Source organism: Stegostoma tigrinum, chromosome 4, assembly GCF_030684315.1.
Source record: "Stegostoma tigrinum isolate sSteTig4 chromosome 4, sSteTig4.hap1, whole genome shotgun sequence".
In the NCBI taxonomy this organism is placed as follows: Eukaryota; Metazoa; Chordata; class Chondrichthyes; order Orectolobiformes; family Stegostomatidae; genus Stegostoma; species Stegostoma tigrinum.
In genome coordinates, this window is record NC_081357.1 from 36,935,038 (window position 1) to 36,949,684 (window position 14,647).

At 39.6% G+C, this 14,647-nt stretch overlaps 1 protein-coding gene across 5 annotated transcripts in view; it reads left to right on the top strand.

The window, feature by feature from the left end:
• The window catches only part of bckdhb (branched chain keto acid dehydrogenase E1 subunit beta), a 276,265-nt gene that overhangs the window by 7,766 nt on the left and 253,852 nt on the right, over positions 1-14,647 (top strand). For 4 of the 5 annotated variants that reach the window (XM_059645273.1, XM_059645274.1, XM_048531716.2 and 1 more), the window contains exon 3: positions 8,435-8,503. The exons of the other annotated variant lie outside the window; for it this stretch is intronic. In XM_059645273.1, the coding sequence (XP_059501256.1) occupies positions 8,435-8,503 (69 nt within the window). The remainder of the gene's footprint in view (positions 1-8,434; positions 8,504-14,647) is intronic. 5 annotated transcript variants of the gene reach the window in all.

Consider the following 14,647-nt stretch of genomic DNA (forward strand, 5'->3'; position numbering starts at 1 on the left):
CCTTGTTTGCTTTTAGTAGTATTCTGCATTTCTTGGCATATAAAATCACTTCAAAGTTGTGTCAAAAAATCTGCATGTGTCACACATGGTGCACATGTAGATTATATTGACGTATCATTTTGGTTATGCCACATAATTTTTAACTCATTTTTATTTGACAGGGGAAGAGTAGCTTCAAGAAAAGTGATGTAAAGTTGTGGACCCTGTTACATTACAGTATAATAAGAAATAAACTGATATTTTTGTCCCAGCAGTGACAAAGCTGTTCATACAGAGCAAATAAAATGTGGTAAAGGAAGTTGCACAACTTAGTTTCATTTTTGTTCGAAAGTTTAATGAATTAATCTTTCATGTTTTTTGATCAGAATACCAAAGTGGCAGATTTTGTCAGTATAACAATTCGTACATTAATTCTTTATGCTCAAATTTATGATGCTGTAAACTAGCAGATCTCCCATCCCTTCCTCCCACCCCAAGCCGCACCCCCATCTACCTACTAACCTCATCCCACCTCCTTGACCTGTCCGTCTTCCCTGGACTGACCTATCCCCTCCCTACCTCCCCACCCATACTCTCTCTACCTATCTTCTTTTCTCTCCATCTTCGGTCCGCCTCCCCCTCTCTCCCTATTTATTCCAGAACTCTCACCCCATCCCCCCTCTCTGATGAAGGGTCTAGGCCCGAAACGTCAGCTTTTGTGCTCCTGAGCTGCTGCTTGGCCTGCTGTGTTCATCCAGCCTCACATTTTATTATCTTAGATCTCCCATTGTGTTGTGTATACATGCCATTTTATGAAAGGGTGCTTTTGGGATCACTGATTTATCGTGAAATGTTTCATCACTTTATATTTTGAGATTTTTCTGTTTTAATTAGCTTTAGCATTGAATTTGGCAAAATATATCTTGTGAATTCATTTGCGGCATTTGTAATGCTTGTATACAAAAACTACTGACATTTATTTTTATTCGTTTACCTGTATTTATTTTTTTATAAGAATGCACACGTTCTGTGATGCTATTACTTAATATCTTGGGAATTTCTGTGTAGCTTAGTACGCTGGGTCTGGGTCTGATTCTGGATTTTGTTCGCATTGTGGGAACAGCCTTAGGATTGCAACATTAATTTAGTCTCAGCGCCATGAAATTTGACAATGCTGGGGCAGGGCTGGATTGTAAGATATTATTCACTGGTAGATTCTTGTGGACTTTCCATAGGACAAAGGCAGGTTCTGGTGGTACTATATATTGTACCTTTCTAATAGATCTCAGCAAAGACTCAGTTTTTTTGTTGTTTCCTGAAAAATTACTGTTTTCTTCGATAATTAAATATTAGAGCTGTACAATAACTGTGCAGATCCTGTCACTCTCAAGCCAAATAAGCGAATGGTGGCTATTTTAATAATGTTATGTCTTGTAACCTGGAAAAATCAATGTATATTTTTAAAACCTCTTGAAGTGATTTTTTGAAATGGATATTACATGCAATGCCCTTTAAACGGCCAGTCTTCTGTTATGAATGACGGGAGGATGCACTGCAAATCCCACCATCAGTACTCCACGAGAGGTATTAAAATCTAACTGTCGTCTTTAATCACCAAACCTGTTTATTTGTTTCTCCTTTTTTTGCTGCAAAGGAGACTTTCACCAGGTTTCTTCAATAAGTTCAAAAATAACTTTTTTATAATAAAGAAAGTTTAATCCTAAGTGGCAAAGCTGGTTAGCAGTGAATTCTGCAATATGGAATTAAACTAGATCCCCTAAGTTCCAAACACACACATTCACGTATGAACAAGACAAGACAGTGTGGTTTTGTGTAGGTGTTACAAATTTAGAGAACATAAGCAAAGAAAGGAACAGCATTGGTGTGTCAAGGGTTCAAATTCAGAAGAGAGAATGGGTTAACATCTCGCAGTTCTGTTGACTCCCTGTCAACGAGCCCCACTTGCTGATTGTCAAAGAGTAGTGTAAAATCTTCAATGAAATTTCAGATTCAAATGGGAACAGGAGTTATGATGTTTGAAACTTTATCTGGAATTCAAAATACTTCACAAAGAGACAGCTTTTCATTAGTTCATCTTAATTGTCTCTACTGATTCAGAGAGGCCAGTTTTCTATTGCAACATTCTTCAACAATTCACATTTCAGGTACGTGAAAACACACAGCAACTTGATCCTGGAAGCTTTTGCTAGGCATTGAACAACACAGATCCGAGCATTTTTCCAAGTCAGTTGCCCAGTAATTAAGGGTAATAAAATTTAGCCATGTCTCTTAAAAGCTTTTATTGGACTTTCTCCATGATTACTAGCTTTTCCAGTTAACGACAGATGATCCACAGTTCCTTTTGACCTTTCATTTCTCAGAAATCGTATGATAGAGCCTCTTAACCCAGAAACGTCCAGCTTCTCTGAGGAGTACAAGTACTTTTGTAGATGAACAATTCATGTTGATTGGAAATTCTTCCAGATTTTTAACAAAATGTTATTTAAGAGTCCATTTAAAATAGTTGATGTTTTACATAGGAACAAGAGCAGGCCATTTTGTCCACTGGGCTTGCCCTCGTATTCAATGTGATCATGGCTGATCAAACATTTCAATACCTTTTTACATACCACATTCATAATATACCATAAGCCATTGGTAAGCAGAAATCCATACATTAAACATGCTCAAAGACTGAATTTCCATGGCCCTGTGGAATAGAGTATATGGAAGTAAACAAAATGCTTATCTCAGTCATAAATGATATCTTCCTTTTGTTTAAATTGTGGGGAAACATCTTACCTTTCTACCCTTTCTATTCCTGTAAGCAATTTGTAAATTTTGATGAGATTACCTCTCATTCTCCAAAACTCAATAGAATGCGGGTCCAGTTTGCTCAAAAAGTTTTCACTGAACAGTGCTGCCATCCTGTGAACCAGTCTGGTGAATCTTTGTTGTACCATCTCTATGGCAATAATATCATTCATACAGTAAGGAGACCAAAACAGCACAATGTACTCTATATGTGGTTTAACCGAGCTGTATCTAGTCTGTCTAATCTCTCATCACTAAAATTCTTTCCAACTTTGCGTCCTCTCCAGAGCAATCTGAGCTGTCATGTAACGTATATTACAGAACTGTATGCAATACTCTAGCTGTGACCTAACGAATATTTTGTACAGTTCCAATATAACCTCCTGTTTCCCCTCCTTCCCACCAACCTTTGATCCCTTTAGCCAAAGTACTGTATCTGACTCTGTCATAAAATCATACAGTTTTTACAATTAATTAACGGGATGAGGGCATCGCTGACAAGGCAGCATTTTATTGCTCATCCCTAATTGCCCAGAAGGCAGTTAAGAATCAACCACATTACTGTGGGTCTGGAGTCACGTATAGGCCAGACCAGATAAGAATGGCAGTTTCCTTCCCAAAAGGACATTAGTGAATCAGGTAGGTTTTTCCAACAGTTGATTCACAGTCATCATTAGATTCTTAATTCCAGATGCTTATTTAATTCAAATTCCACCAGCTTCCATGGCAGGATTTGAACCTAGGTCCCCAGAACGTTATCTGGATCTCTGGATTAACAGTCCAGCGATAATACCACTAGGCCATCACCTCAGCTGCTTTCTGTGGTAACAAATTCCACAGATTCACCACTCTTTGGTTGAAAACTTATATTCCCCCAGCCCGCCTGTCCGGTCCTAAATGATTTTTCCCATATCCTTAGACTGTGACTCCTGGTCTGGACTCCCCCGGCTTTCTCAACTTCCTTCATCTACCCTGTCTAGTCTTGTTAGAATGAGATAACCACCTCCACCACCTCTATTCTTTTGAACTTTGAATCAGTTAGAACTATATTCAATCTCTTCTCGCATGCAAGTCTTGCTATCATAAGAATAAGAGACAAACTAACCACTGTCCTTGACATTCAGTGGTTGTTACCATCACTGAATTCCTCCATTATCAACATCCAGATACTCAACTAGACTCACCACATAAACAGGTCAGAGGCTAGAAATACTGCTTTGAGTAACTTACTTCCTGACTCCTGAAAACTCATCCTCAATCTAGAAGACACAAATGAGGACTGTGGTATAGTAACCTCCACTTGCCTGGATGAATGCAGCTCCAAAAACACTTAAGAAGCTTGACATTATCTAGGACAAAGCAGCCTACTAGATTAGCACCACGTTCATCGGCATCCATTCCCTCCACCACTGACTCTCAGTAGCAGCAGTGTGCACTATCTTCAAGATGCAATGCAGAAATTCACCCAACATCCTTAGACCACACATTCCAAACCCATGACCACTTATATCTAGAAAGACAAGGGCAGCAGATACTTGGGAAGACCACAACTTGCAAGTTTCTGTCCAAGCCACTCACCATCCTGATTTTGAAATATATCACTGTTTCTTCACTGCCACTGTCAAAATCCTGGAGTTCCAACTTTAATGGAATCGTGAGTCAACCTATGTGAACTGCAGCGGTTCAGGAAGGCAGCTCACCATCACCTTCTCAAGGGCAAGACAGGGAAGGGCAATAAAGTGTGGCCAGCCAGTGTCTTCCACATCCCACAAATGAATGAAAACGCAATCAGCATGGCAAACCTTCGCTGCACTGTATTTGTAGTAAGAACATCCTTCCTCAGATAAGGAGGCCAAAACTGCACACATTATTGCAGGCATGGCCTCACTGAGGCCCTGCATAATTGTTACAAGACATTTCTGCTCCTTTACTTGAATTCTTTTGCTATGGAAGCTACCATACAACCCGCCGCTTTTAATGCCTATTGTACCTGCAAGCTTATCTTCAGCAACTGGTACCTGAGGATTCTGCATTCTTGTTGCTTGTTCCCATCTCACCATTTATAGCCATTCAGATTATCTGACTTCCTGTTTTTGCTACCAAAATGGATAACGAGATATTTATCTATATTATGCTGTATCAGCCATGTATTTGCCCACTAGCTTGTCAAAATTACACTGAAACATCTCTGCGTCTTCGCCACAGTTCATATCTCTAGCTTTGTGTTTTCTGCAAACCTGAAGATATTACATTTAGTTCTCCATCTAATTCAATATATACTGTGAATAGCTGGGGTCCAAGCATTGATCACTGATTTACCCCACTAGTCATGCCTGTTGTTTGAAATAAAATACCCATTTATTCCTGTTTATTGTTTCAGTTGCCAACTACTTAATTTTTCATCTCAGTACACAAACCCCATCCCATGCGCTTCAGTTATACACGTTAATCTCTTACATGGGACTTTGTCGAAGTTGAAAGTCCAAATAAATTACAAGCGCTGCCTCCCCCTCACATCAACTCTGTTAGGACTTCACTTTTGGTTGCCATCCACCTCTTGTTCCTTTTTGTCTGTACCTCCAACTCATCAAGTAACATATTCAGTTCCCATATCTGCTATCCATGCAGCAATGTTTCTGCAATGGCAACTAGGCCATACCAATGGACAGTGGTTCCCAATTTATGAACACCTAACTTGCGTGAAAGGCTGCTCCAGAGGGTAAGAGCCAATGGGATCTGAGGCAAGTTGGCAAACTGGATCCGAAATTGGCTTGCAGTTAGGAAACAGGGGGTGATGGTGGGTTGTTTATGTAATTGGAAGCTTGTGACTGGCAGTGAGCCACTGGAATCATTGCTGGGATTCTTGCTCTTTATTAATCCTCATAAGGACAAGGTGTTGCATTTTGAGAGACCTAATAAGGGAAGGGCATACGTAATGCATGATAGATCCCTAGGTTGTACTGAGGAACAAAAGGTCCATGGAATACAAGCCCAGAGATCCCTTAAGGACGTAACACAATTAGTGGTAAAGACGGCATATGGGATGCTTGCCTTCATTAGCCAGGTTGCAGAATACAAGAGCAAGGAAGTTTTGTTACAACTTTAGCAAACGCTGCTAAGGTCTCAGATGGAATACTGTGTGCTGCTCGTGTTGCCAAACAATTGGAAAGATGTGATTGTGCTGAAGAGAGTGTGTTTAGGAGATTCACTGGGCTGTTGCTGGGATGCAGCATCTCAGTTTTGAGGAGAGACTGGATAGGCTGGGTTTGCTTTTCTTGGGCAGAGGACGCTGAGGGGGTTGGAGAGGAGGGATCTGATTGAGGAACATAAAATTATGAGATGTATAGACAGGTAGATTGAGAGAATTGCTTCCCCATGGCAAATGTGTCTAAGACCAGAGGGCATAAGTTTGAGGTGAGGAACTATTGATTTAGAGGATATAGGAGAGAGAATGTTTTCACCCAGATGGTGGTAGATATATGAATGTGCTGCCTGCGAGGGTGGTGGAGGCAGATACTCTTGCAATATTTAAAAAAACACATCTGGATAAGTACTTGAAATACAGCTATTCACAGGCTGTGAACCAAGTGCAAGTAAATGGAGTTCGTATAGTTTGGTGAATGCTGCTTGGCATATATATATATGATGGGCTGAAGGGCCTGGTTCACTGCTGTATTACTCTAACTTATGAATTAGATCCGATATTAATAGTAATTTTCAAGATTGAATATTTTCTCATACGTATGAACAGCTATTTTATATTGTATCGTGTTGTGTTCTGACTTGTGAACAAATGGACTTATGAAAGTAATCGAGAATGGAAACCATTTGTAACGTGGGGACTTCCTGTATCTCTTTTGCACATTCAGTCATCTTTATTGTGAAGACTATGTGCATTCAGGAAGAGTGCCCTCAACCGTGTTTTCTTGATATCATTCCGCTTTGGAAGCACACTTGATGATCAGCTTTATTTCTCCCCTCCTGAAGTTTCCCTCCCGTCTTTTGAGCTTCCAGTAATCAACTTTGCCTGCTTCCAATTTAGGTTACCCCTCAGGTTGCCATATTCCTGAGAAGCAAGTTTAAACCCAACCCACTGACAATAACAAATCTCTCTTCAAGGAAATCAGTCCCAGTCTCATTAAGATGTAACCCTGTCGGCTTGTACAGGATCCCACCTGCCCCAGAACTGGTTCCAAGTCCTCAGAAATCTGACACCCTCCTTCTTATACCAGCCCTCTTGTAACAACCAGTTCTCCAGCCACGTACGCTATCAACCAGTCCTCCTGTTTTTATCCTCACTAGTAATTGACACTGAGAGTAAACCTGAGATCACTGCTTTTGAGGTCCTTCTTTTTAATCTACTTCCTCACTCCCTGAAATCTGTGTTTAGGATCTCATGCCTGAAAAGTGTAACTGAAAAGATGAATGTTTCATTTAGCAATTCATGTAATTAAGGGATCATATTAAAGATAATTTATCTGATGGGAATCATATGTAAATGACGGGGACAGTCTGTTTCTCATTCACTCTCTCTCAACGAGCTTTCACAAAATCTGAAGTTAAAAACCTTAATTAAAATTTGAATAAATCCCTTCTGTTTTTAAAATTGCAAGCTGAAGTGAATGTGGGGTCATTTTCATCTTAGGTAAAGAGCTATTAAATTGTGGAACAATTCTAAAACCCTTCCAATTTTTATTTATGTAAAATCAAGTCGTTTGATTTCAGTAGGATACAAAATAGCATTTACATTTGAGCATTGAGAAGTAACTTGTATTTTAAATATGCGGTTTAGAGATTGACACCTCTTTAGTGACGGGTTCAAATGGTAGACATGGAAGTAGGTTTTTAGGCTTCCTTAAACTCATGTCCCATTGTATATCTTCCTCTGTAACATTTCCGTAATCTTCTGCTCTTGCCTTTTTTTTGGAAGGAATTCAGAACTTTCCGTATCTTGATACCACCAACAGCATCTTTGGATCTCTTTTCTCTGAACCTGCTTTTGAGTCTCTTGGTTGTAAAACCCAAAACTGTAAACGCGTTAGGTGGCTTATCAGTCATTTAGGTAAATTAAATGACTTCTGGAACTAGTAATTTTAACTAGCTTTTATAACTTTCTAAGCTTTTTATAAAAGTCAGATCTTCATACAACTGAAAATTAAACTACAGTTCCATTACTCCAGAAACTAATTTCCCAAATAATAATACATTTTGAACCTTCATTGCAGTTAAGATAGAGCTCCCCTCCCTATGCTTTTCGACCTGTATCTTGCAATCTTTTACATCTGTTTTGTTGAAGCTCACATCTGAGAGTCAGAATTTCCCTCTCTTGTACTACTATGTTAGTTGCAATTTTATCTGGAGTAGTACTTGAATCTACCACTTCCTGACACACAACAAGGAATTGGGCGGTATCAGACCATAATCTGTGTATATACTTCCTCCTAAGCACAAACAGAGAAGGTCTGAAAGATATAATTAGATGAGACGTCTCATTATTGAAGAGCAAGTTCTATGTGTATAGGTTCACCTTTGATTCACTTTACTAATATTTGTGATTTTGCTTTCATTTGTCCATTTCTTCTTCATTTTTCTTATATTATTGAGCATTGCACCTTTAACAAGTTTTAAATTGCTTTTAAAGTGATTTTTGGAGAAGACGTTGCCTTTGGTGGAGTTTTTCGGTGTACAGTTGGACTCAGGGATAAATATGGTAAGTTATGACCTTTCTACAGTAAGTCTTGTTTAGTTTTGATTTGCTTTAATATTGTACCTTGGTCGGATGACTGTTCTCCAGCTGCTCCATTCCCATTTTGAACTCTCACTGAACTCCTCAGGTTTGTTTGGTCACAGAAAGTGGTGCAGGTAGTCCTGGGCATTGAGTTGATAACTGCAACAGCAGCCTTCTGCTACGAGATGAAGGCTAACAGATGTAAAATTACTCACTTTTTAAAATGTTTTGTACTGCATATTGTGTTTCATTTTTATATAGTGGTGCATTGTATTATCCAAGTTTTATTAGTGAGGAAAGCACATTGCTGCACCTGTATTTCAACTTCTAGCTTGATTTTTCTAGTTGAGAGCTGTTCAATGAAACCTAGTACTGACTTTATCATTGATTCCTTCAAGCCAAATCACGTAAAAGCGTAATTTTCAGGAACCCAAACACTTTAACTGAAGACACATGTCGTTAACACCTCAGTGTATTACAGATAGTAACCCATCAAGGAGTTCAGATAACATCACAGTTGCAAGAAAGACTATTGCTCCATTTGACTCATCATTAATGATTATATGTTTTCTAAAATCTACTGTTTAAATTATTAGACCAAACTTGGTAGGAAGAGTTAATGGGACTAAATTATAGAACTACAGAAGAAGTTTTGAATTCCATGCCTATTAATAATTTTCCTGGCCATATCGTTATCAGGACGGGGGACAATTTATTTTTGAAATGGCAGTTTGCCCTTGATTGGCAATTTAGGCCTGGAGTTGTAATATGAGCATGATTAAAAGTACCTGGGCCTTTGTTGAATTTCTCTCTCCGGTTTTATGCCCTCCTGTAGCCATCAAACTCTTCTTCCAGTCTGGATTGCTGCCTGGGCTATTTTATGGATGACCTTGAATTAACAGCTGTACAAGGAGCTGGTTTTCTTCTCTCAGCCTGTTGGCTCTGTGCTGACTGGGTGTACACTAACTGGGCTCAGCCTTCTCCATTGGGACTATCAGGCAGTTAGCAGCTGTATTCTACTGGCCTGTCCATTGCACTTGAAGCCTCATGCACATATTTGTTGTGTGACCCTATTTAATTTGATCCACGTTTTATATAGGATGGACAATAGGTGATTGATGCTTTGCATTTGATTGATGCTAGACTTTGCATTAGATTCAGGTTGATTTTCAATTCAGAAGTTAAATAACAAATTTAATTGAAAGGACTTGAAGTGACAATCAGTTTATCACTTGTGAATCAAAATATTGTGGATCTGAAGATTGTGCATAATTAGGAAAGTGGAATATTTAAAATCTACAGAAATAATGCTGAATCCATAATTCACTTGTTAGGTTGATCTTCAGTATGATGATTACGCTTCCAATGTAGTTGGTTATTAGCTTTGAATATTCTGAACTGCTGATAGGAGCTATTTAATCCAAGTTTATTCTTAACTACTTGCGAATTTGTAGCAAGTGAGAGGAACATTTAGCCCTCACTTGTCCACATTTATTGGGTAGTCAGAAATACAGATATTTGGAATCTTCTACTCATAAAAGGATTTCAGAAGAGAGACTTGCAGCTTGGGTGTATTCTTCACTGACTCCCTAGGTAGTCATTAGCACAGATGCCCATCATCTTTTTAAAGCCAGGTTTTCCAGTAAAGACAATGAACCCCATCTCTTATAAATGATATTTTTGACAACAGCTTAGTATCAAAAACAAGTCAGCCAAACTTATGAAGTAACAAATGAGGAACTAATTTATTGCAAACAGCAGTTACTTGACCATAGATGTAAAAACATTATTAACAAAAAGTTTTAAACTGCTCACATATATGCAGTTACCCTTGTGGAAAACTAACGTACATTTTCACACACACTAACATGCATGCACACCTTGACACACACATGTACGTACTCCCTCCCTCTCCAAGTTTCGTCCGAAAAATATAAACAGATTGCAGAGTGTTCCCTTGAAATTGGTTTGGCCAAGTAATAGCTAAATTCTGGGGAAAGAATTCAGTGATGTTTCCATATGTTGCTTTGTAATTCAAGTCAGTTTGTACTGGACTGTTTTCCTGGATCAGTTATAGCTAGCTGAATTATTTTCAGGAGACAGTACACTTTATTTGGAATTCTCCTTTAAGTGCCTTACAGTGATGAGGCCTTCCAATTGGTTTTTGACTCTCTCATGAGAAAGGACCAGGCAAGTTACCTCTGTCTGTATTCAAAATCCAATAGCTTTATTATTCCCCAGAACTGGTTCGTATGACCTCTGCAAGTACTGTACACTTAGTGACTCCAGTTGAACTACTTATCTTCTTTGAAAATGCAACAATTTTACTGCTGCAGCCAGTCCCCTTTAATTATTCTTTTAAAACAGTAGAACAAACTTTTCCAGTCAATGGTATAATCAGTTAATATTTCAGATAACATGTCTTGGTGGTTAAGAGGTGACCTCCTGAGGTGTGAAAAATGTTCGGTGATGTAAATTATTGCTTCTAGGTTAATTAGCTGATAGATTAAGACAGTGGTAAATTGCTGGAACTATGTTTTGAGACTGTCTTTGCTTGGAGACAAACTTTTGGAATCAAAGGAAATTGCTTACTCGACTGGTTAAACTCAATACCAGAAGGATGAGCTCCATAGAATAACTAACATTTTCTTGTTTCTTAGTGTAACTGGGTAGCATAATACTATCAGTATGTGATATATTACTGCTGTTACTTAAAAATAAATGTTTGTGTGCTGAAATCCTAAGAAATATGTCTCAGTAAGGGATGATTTCACTTGTGTACAATTTCTAGACAACGTTATGCCGTTTAATAGTATTGTAGGATAAAATAACTATATGAATTTAAGATTAAATCACTGGGTTCAAAAAGCATTCATGAGCTTTGGATAACAAGATGTGGAGCTGGATGAACACAGCAGGCCAAGCAGCATCTTAGGTCCATCAGCATCTTCTGATGAAGGGTCTAGGCCTGAAACGTTAGCTTTCCTGCTCCTAAGATATTGCTTGGCTTGCTGCGTTCATCCAGCTCCACACCTTGTTACTTCAGATTCTCCAGCATCTGCAGTCCCTGAGCTTTGGATATTCAGTCCAACATGTTTTCTATATGCTGTGTTCTTGAATACTAAAAATGTATTGTGCAAAAGCTGGTGTGAATTAATTAAACATTTCTTTCTGCTTTCCTTCATAGTCTGCAATATTTCGTTTGTATTTGATGCAGCATTGGCAAAAATAAAATTGTAGAAGCGTAGTTATTTCCTGTACACAATTTGACTCTTTGTCTCATGGTTGACAGGTAACCGTCTATCCAGCTCAATGCCATTTTATGGTTCTTGTAGGTTATAGCAATTCAAGTGTTTATTAAAGAACTTTATGAAATGTTTTTGTGAGTTTGCTGCAGTTACTTCCATGCCCCGCTATCTTCTGAGCGAAAGTAATTCTCTTCAATTCCCTTATAAATGTTTTTATTCACTCCTGGGATGAGGCCATAGCTGGCTAGACTAACATTTGTTGCCCAGAGGACAGTTATGAATCAAGTGCTTGCTGGTGTGTGGTTTGACGTGCAAACCCGATGAGATAAACATGGCAGATTTCCTTCTCTAAAGGACATTAGTGACCCAGATGAGTTTTTACAACAATCAACAGTGGTAACATGATCATCATTATGATGATTAAATATTTTGCTCCTCAACCTGAATCCAGGGTTTGGACTCCTAAACCAAGGCAAATAGGTGTAATCTACTGACTTTATCTAAATTCATTCCTTTACACATTTCAATTAACCATCAGCCTTAAAGGTTCCAAAGAAGATAACCATATCTTATGTAAGCTTTCCACAAAAATGATCTTTAATCCAAGCAACACTTCCAATATCTCAACTGTATCCTTTCTAGTTTCAACTATCATGCAGTGACCAAAATAGCGCAAATTACTGCAGCTGTTATCCATCCAGTGTTTTATATAGTTCCAGTGTAACCCGTCAGCTGTCAAACTGATAACTGTGTACACATGCAACCACTCCAGATTCCTTGCATGGCGATTGGCTTCTGCATGCCATTTGTCGGGATTGACTACTGGTTCTGGAGGCCTACACAGCTGAAAAGTAAATTGAAGGGAGTGCTGGTTATGGTCCCAGCTGATGTTACTACTGGACAAGTCTGATACCAGAATCAGATCTGGCGTAATCAAATCTGTTGCATATGTATCTGTCCATGACAGTATTGGTGATGCAGCCACCACATAGTCCTTGTGGAGACAAACTCCCATGTTCACACTGAGAATACCTTCCTTTGTAACGTGTGGTACTATCACCATACTAAATGGGGCAGACATTGAACAGATCAAGCAACTCAAAGCAGGGCATCCATGAGGTCCCATGGCTCATAAATAGCATATTTTACTCCAGAACAGCCTGCAACCTCATGAGCTGCATATTCCCCACTCAACCATTATCATTATACCAGGGGATCAACCCTGGTTCAGTGGAGAGTATAGGAGGGTATCCCAGGAGCAGCACCAGGCATACCTAAAAATGAGGTGTCACCTTGGTGAAACTACCGAACAGGATTACTTGCATGCCAGACAGTATAAGCATCAGGTGATAGACAGAATAAAGTGATTCCACAACCAGTGAATCAGATCTAAGCTCTGTAGAACTACCACGTGCATTTATGAACAATGGTGGAGAATTAGACAACTCACTGGAGGAGGAAGCTTGACAAATATCCCCATCCTCCATAATAGAAGCACCCGACACATCTCTCCAAAAGATAAAGCTGAAGTATTTGTAACAATCTTCAGCCAGAAGTACCAAGCGGATAATCAGTCTTGGCCTCCTCCAGTGGCCCTCAGCATTACAGATGCCAGTCTTCAGCCAATTCAATTCACTCCATGTCACATAAAGAAATGGTTGGATGCACTGGATACTACAAAGGCAATGGGTCCTGACAACATTCTGGCCATAGCACTGAAGACTTATCCTCCCAAACTCACTGCTGCCCTAGTCAAGCTCCTCCAATACAGTTACAACACTGGCATCTACCCCAAAAATGGGGAAAATTGCCCAAGTATGTCCTGTGCATAAAAAGCAGGACAAATCTAACCTGGCCAATTACCGCCCCTACTGTTGGTCTACTGTTGATTATCAGTAAAGTGATGGAAGGTGTCATCAACAGTGCTATCAAGCAGCATATTCTCAGCAATAACCTGCTCAGTGATGTCAGTTTGGGTTCTGCCAGGGCAGTTCAGCCCCTGACCTCATCAGCCATGGTTTAAACATGAACAAAAGAGCTGCATTGCAGAAGTGAGGTGAGGGTGACTGCCCTTGACATCTGTACTGGAATCAGTGGGAATTAAGGGAAAACTCTCCCCTGGTTGGAGTCACACCTGGCAAGTAGAAACATAGTTGTGGTTGTTGCTGTTCAGTCATCTCAGCTCTGGGACATCTCTGCAGGAGTTTCTGAGGTTAGTGTCTGAGGCCCATTCATCATCGGCTGTTTTAGCAATGATCTTCCCTCAATTGTGAAGTCAGAAGTGACGATGTTCGCCTATGATTGCACAAATTTCAGCACTATTTGCAACTGTTCATGTACAGAAACAGTCCATGTCCAAATGTCCTTTTCTGAAGAAGGGTCCCGACTCAAAATGTCAACTTTCCTGTTCATCCGATGCTGCCTGGTCTGCTGTGTTCCTCCAGCTTCACATTGTGTTATCTCTGACTCCAGCATCTGCAGTTTTGCTACCTCTCATGTCCAAATGCAGCAAGATCTGGACAATGTCCAATCTTGGCCTGAAATGTTGTATGTAACGTATGCACCATACAAATGCCAGATAATGGTCACCTCCAATAAAACACAATCTAACCACCTTGAAATTTGAAATTTCCTTGAAAATGAATCACCCACTATCAACATCCTGAGGGTTATCATTGTCCAGAACCCAACTGGACTTGCCATATAATTACAGTGGCTACATAAACAGGTTAGAAACTAAAAATACAGTGGGGAGTGACTCACCTCCTGACCCCCCACAACCTGTCATCCTCAAGTCACAAGTCAGGAGTGTGATGGAATACTACCCACTTGGTGGGATGGATGCAGCTCTGACTGAAGAACTTGACACCGTTCAGGA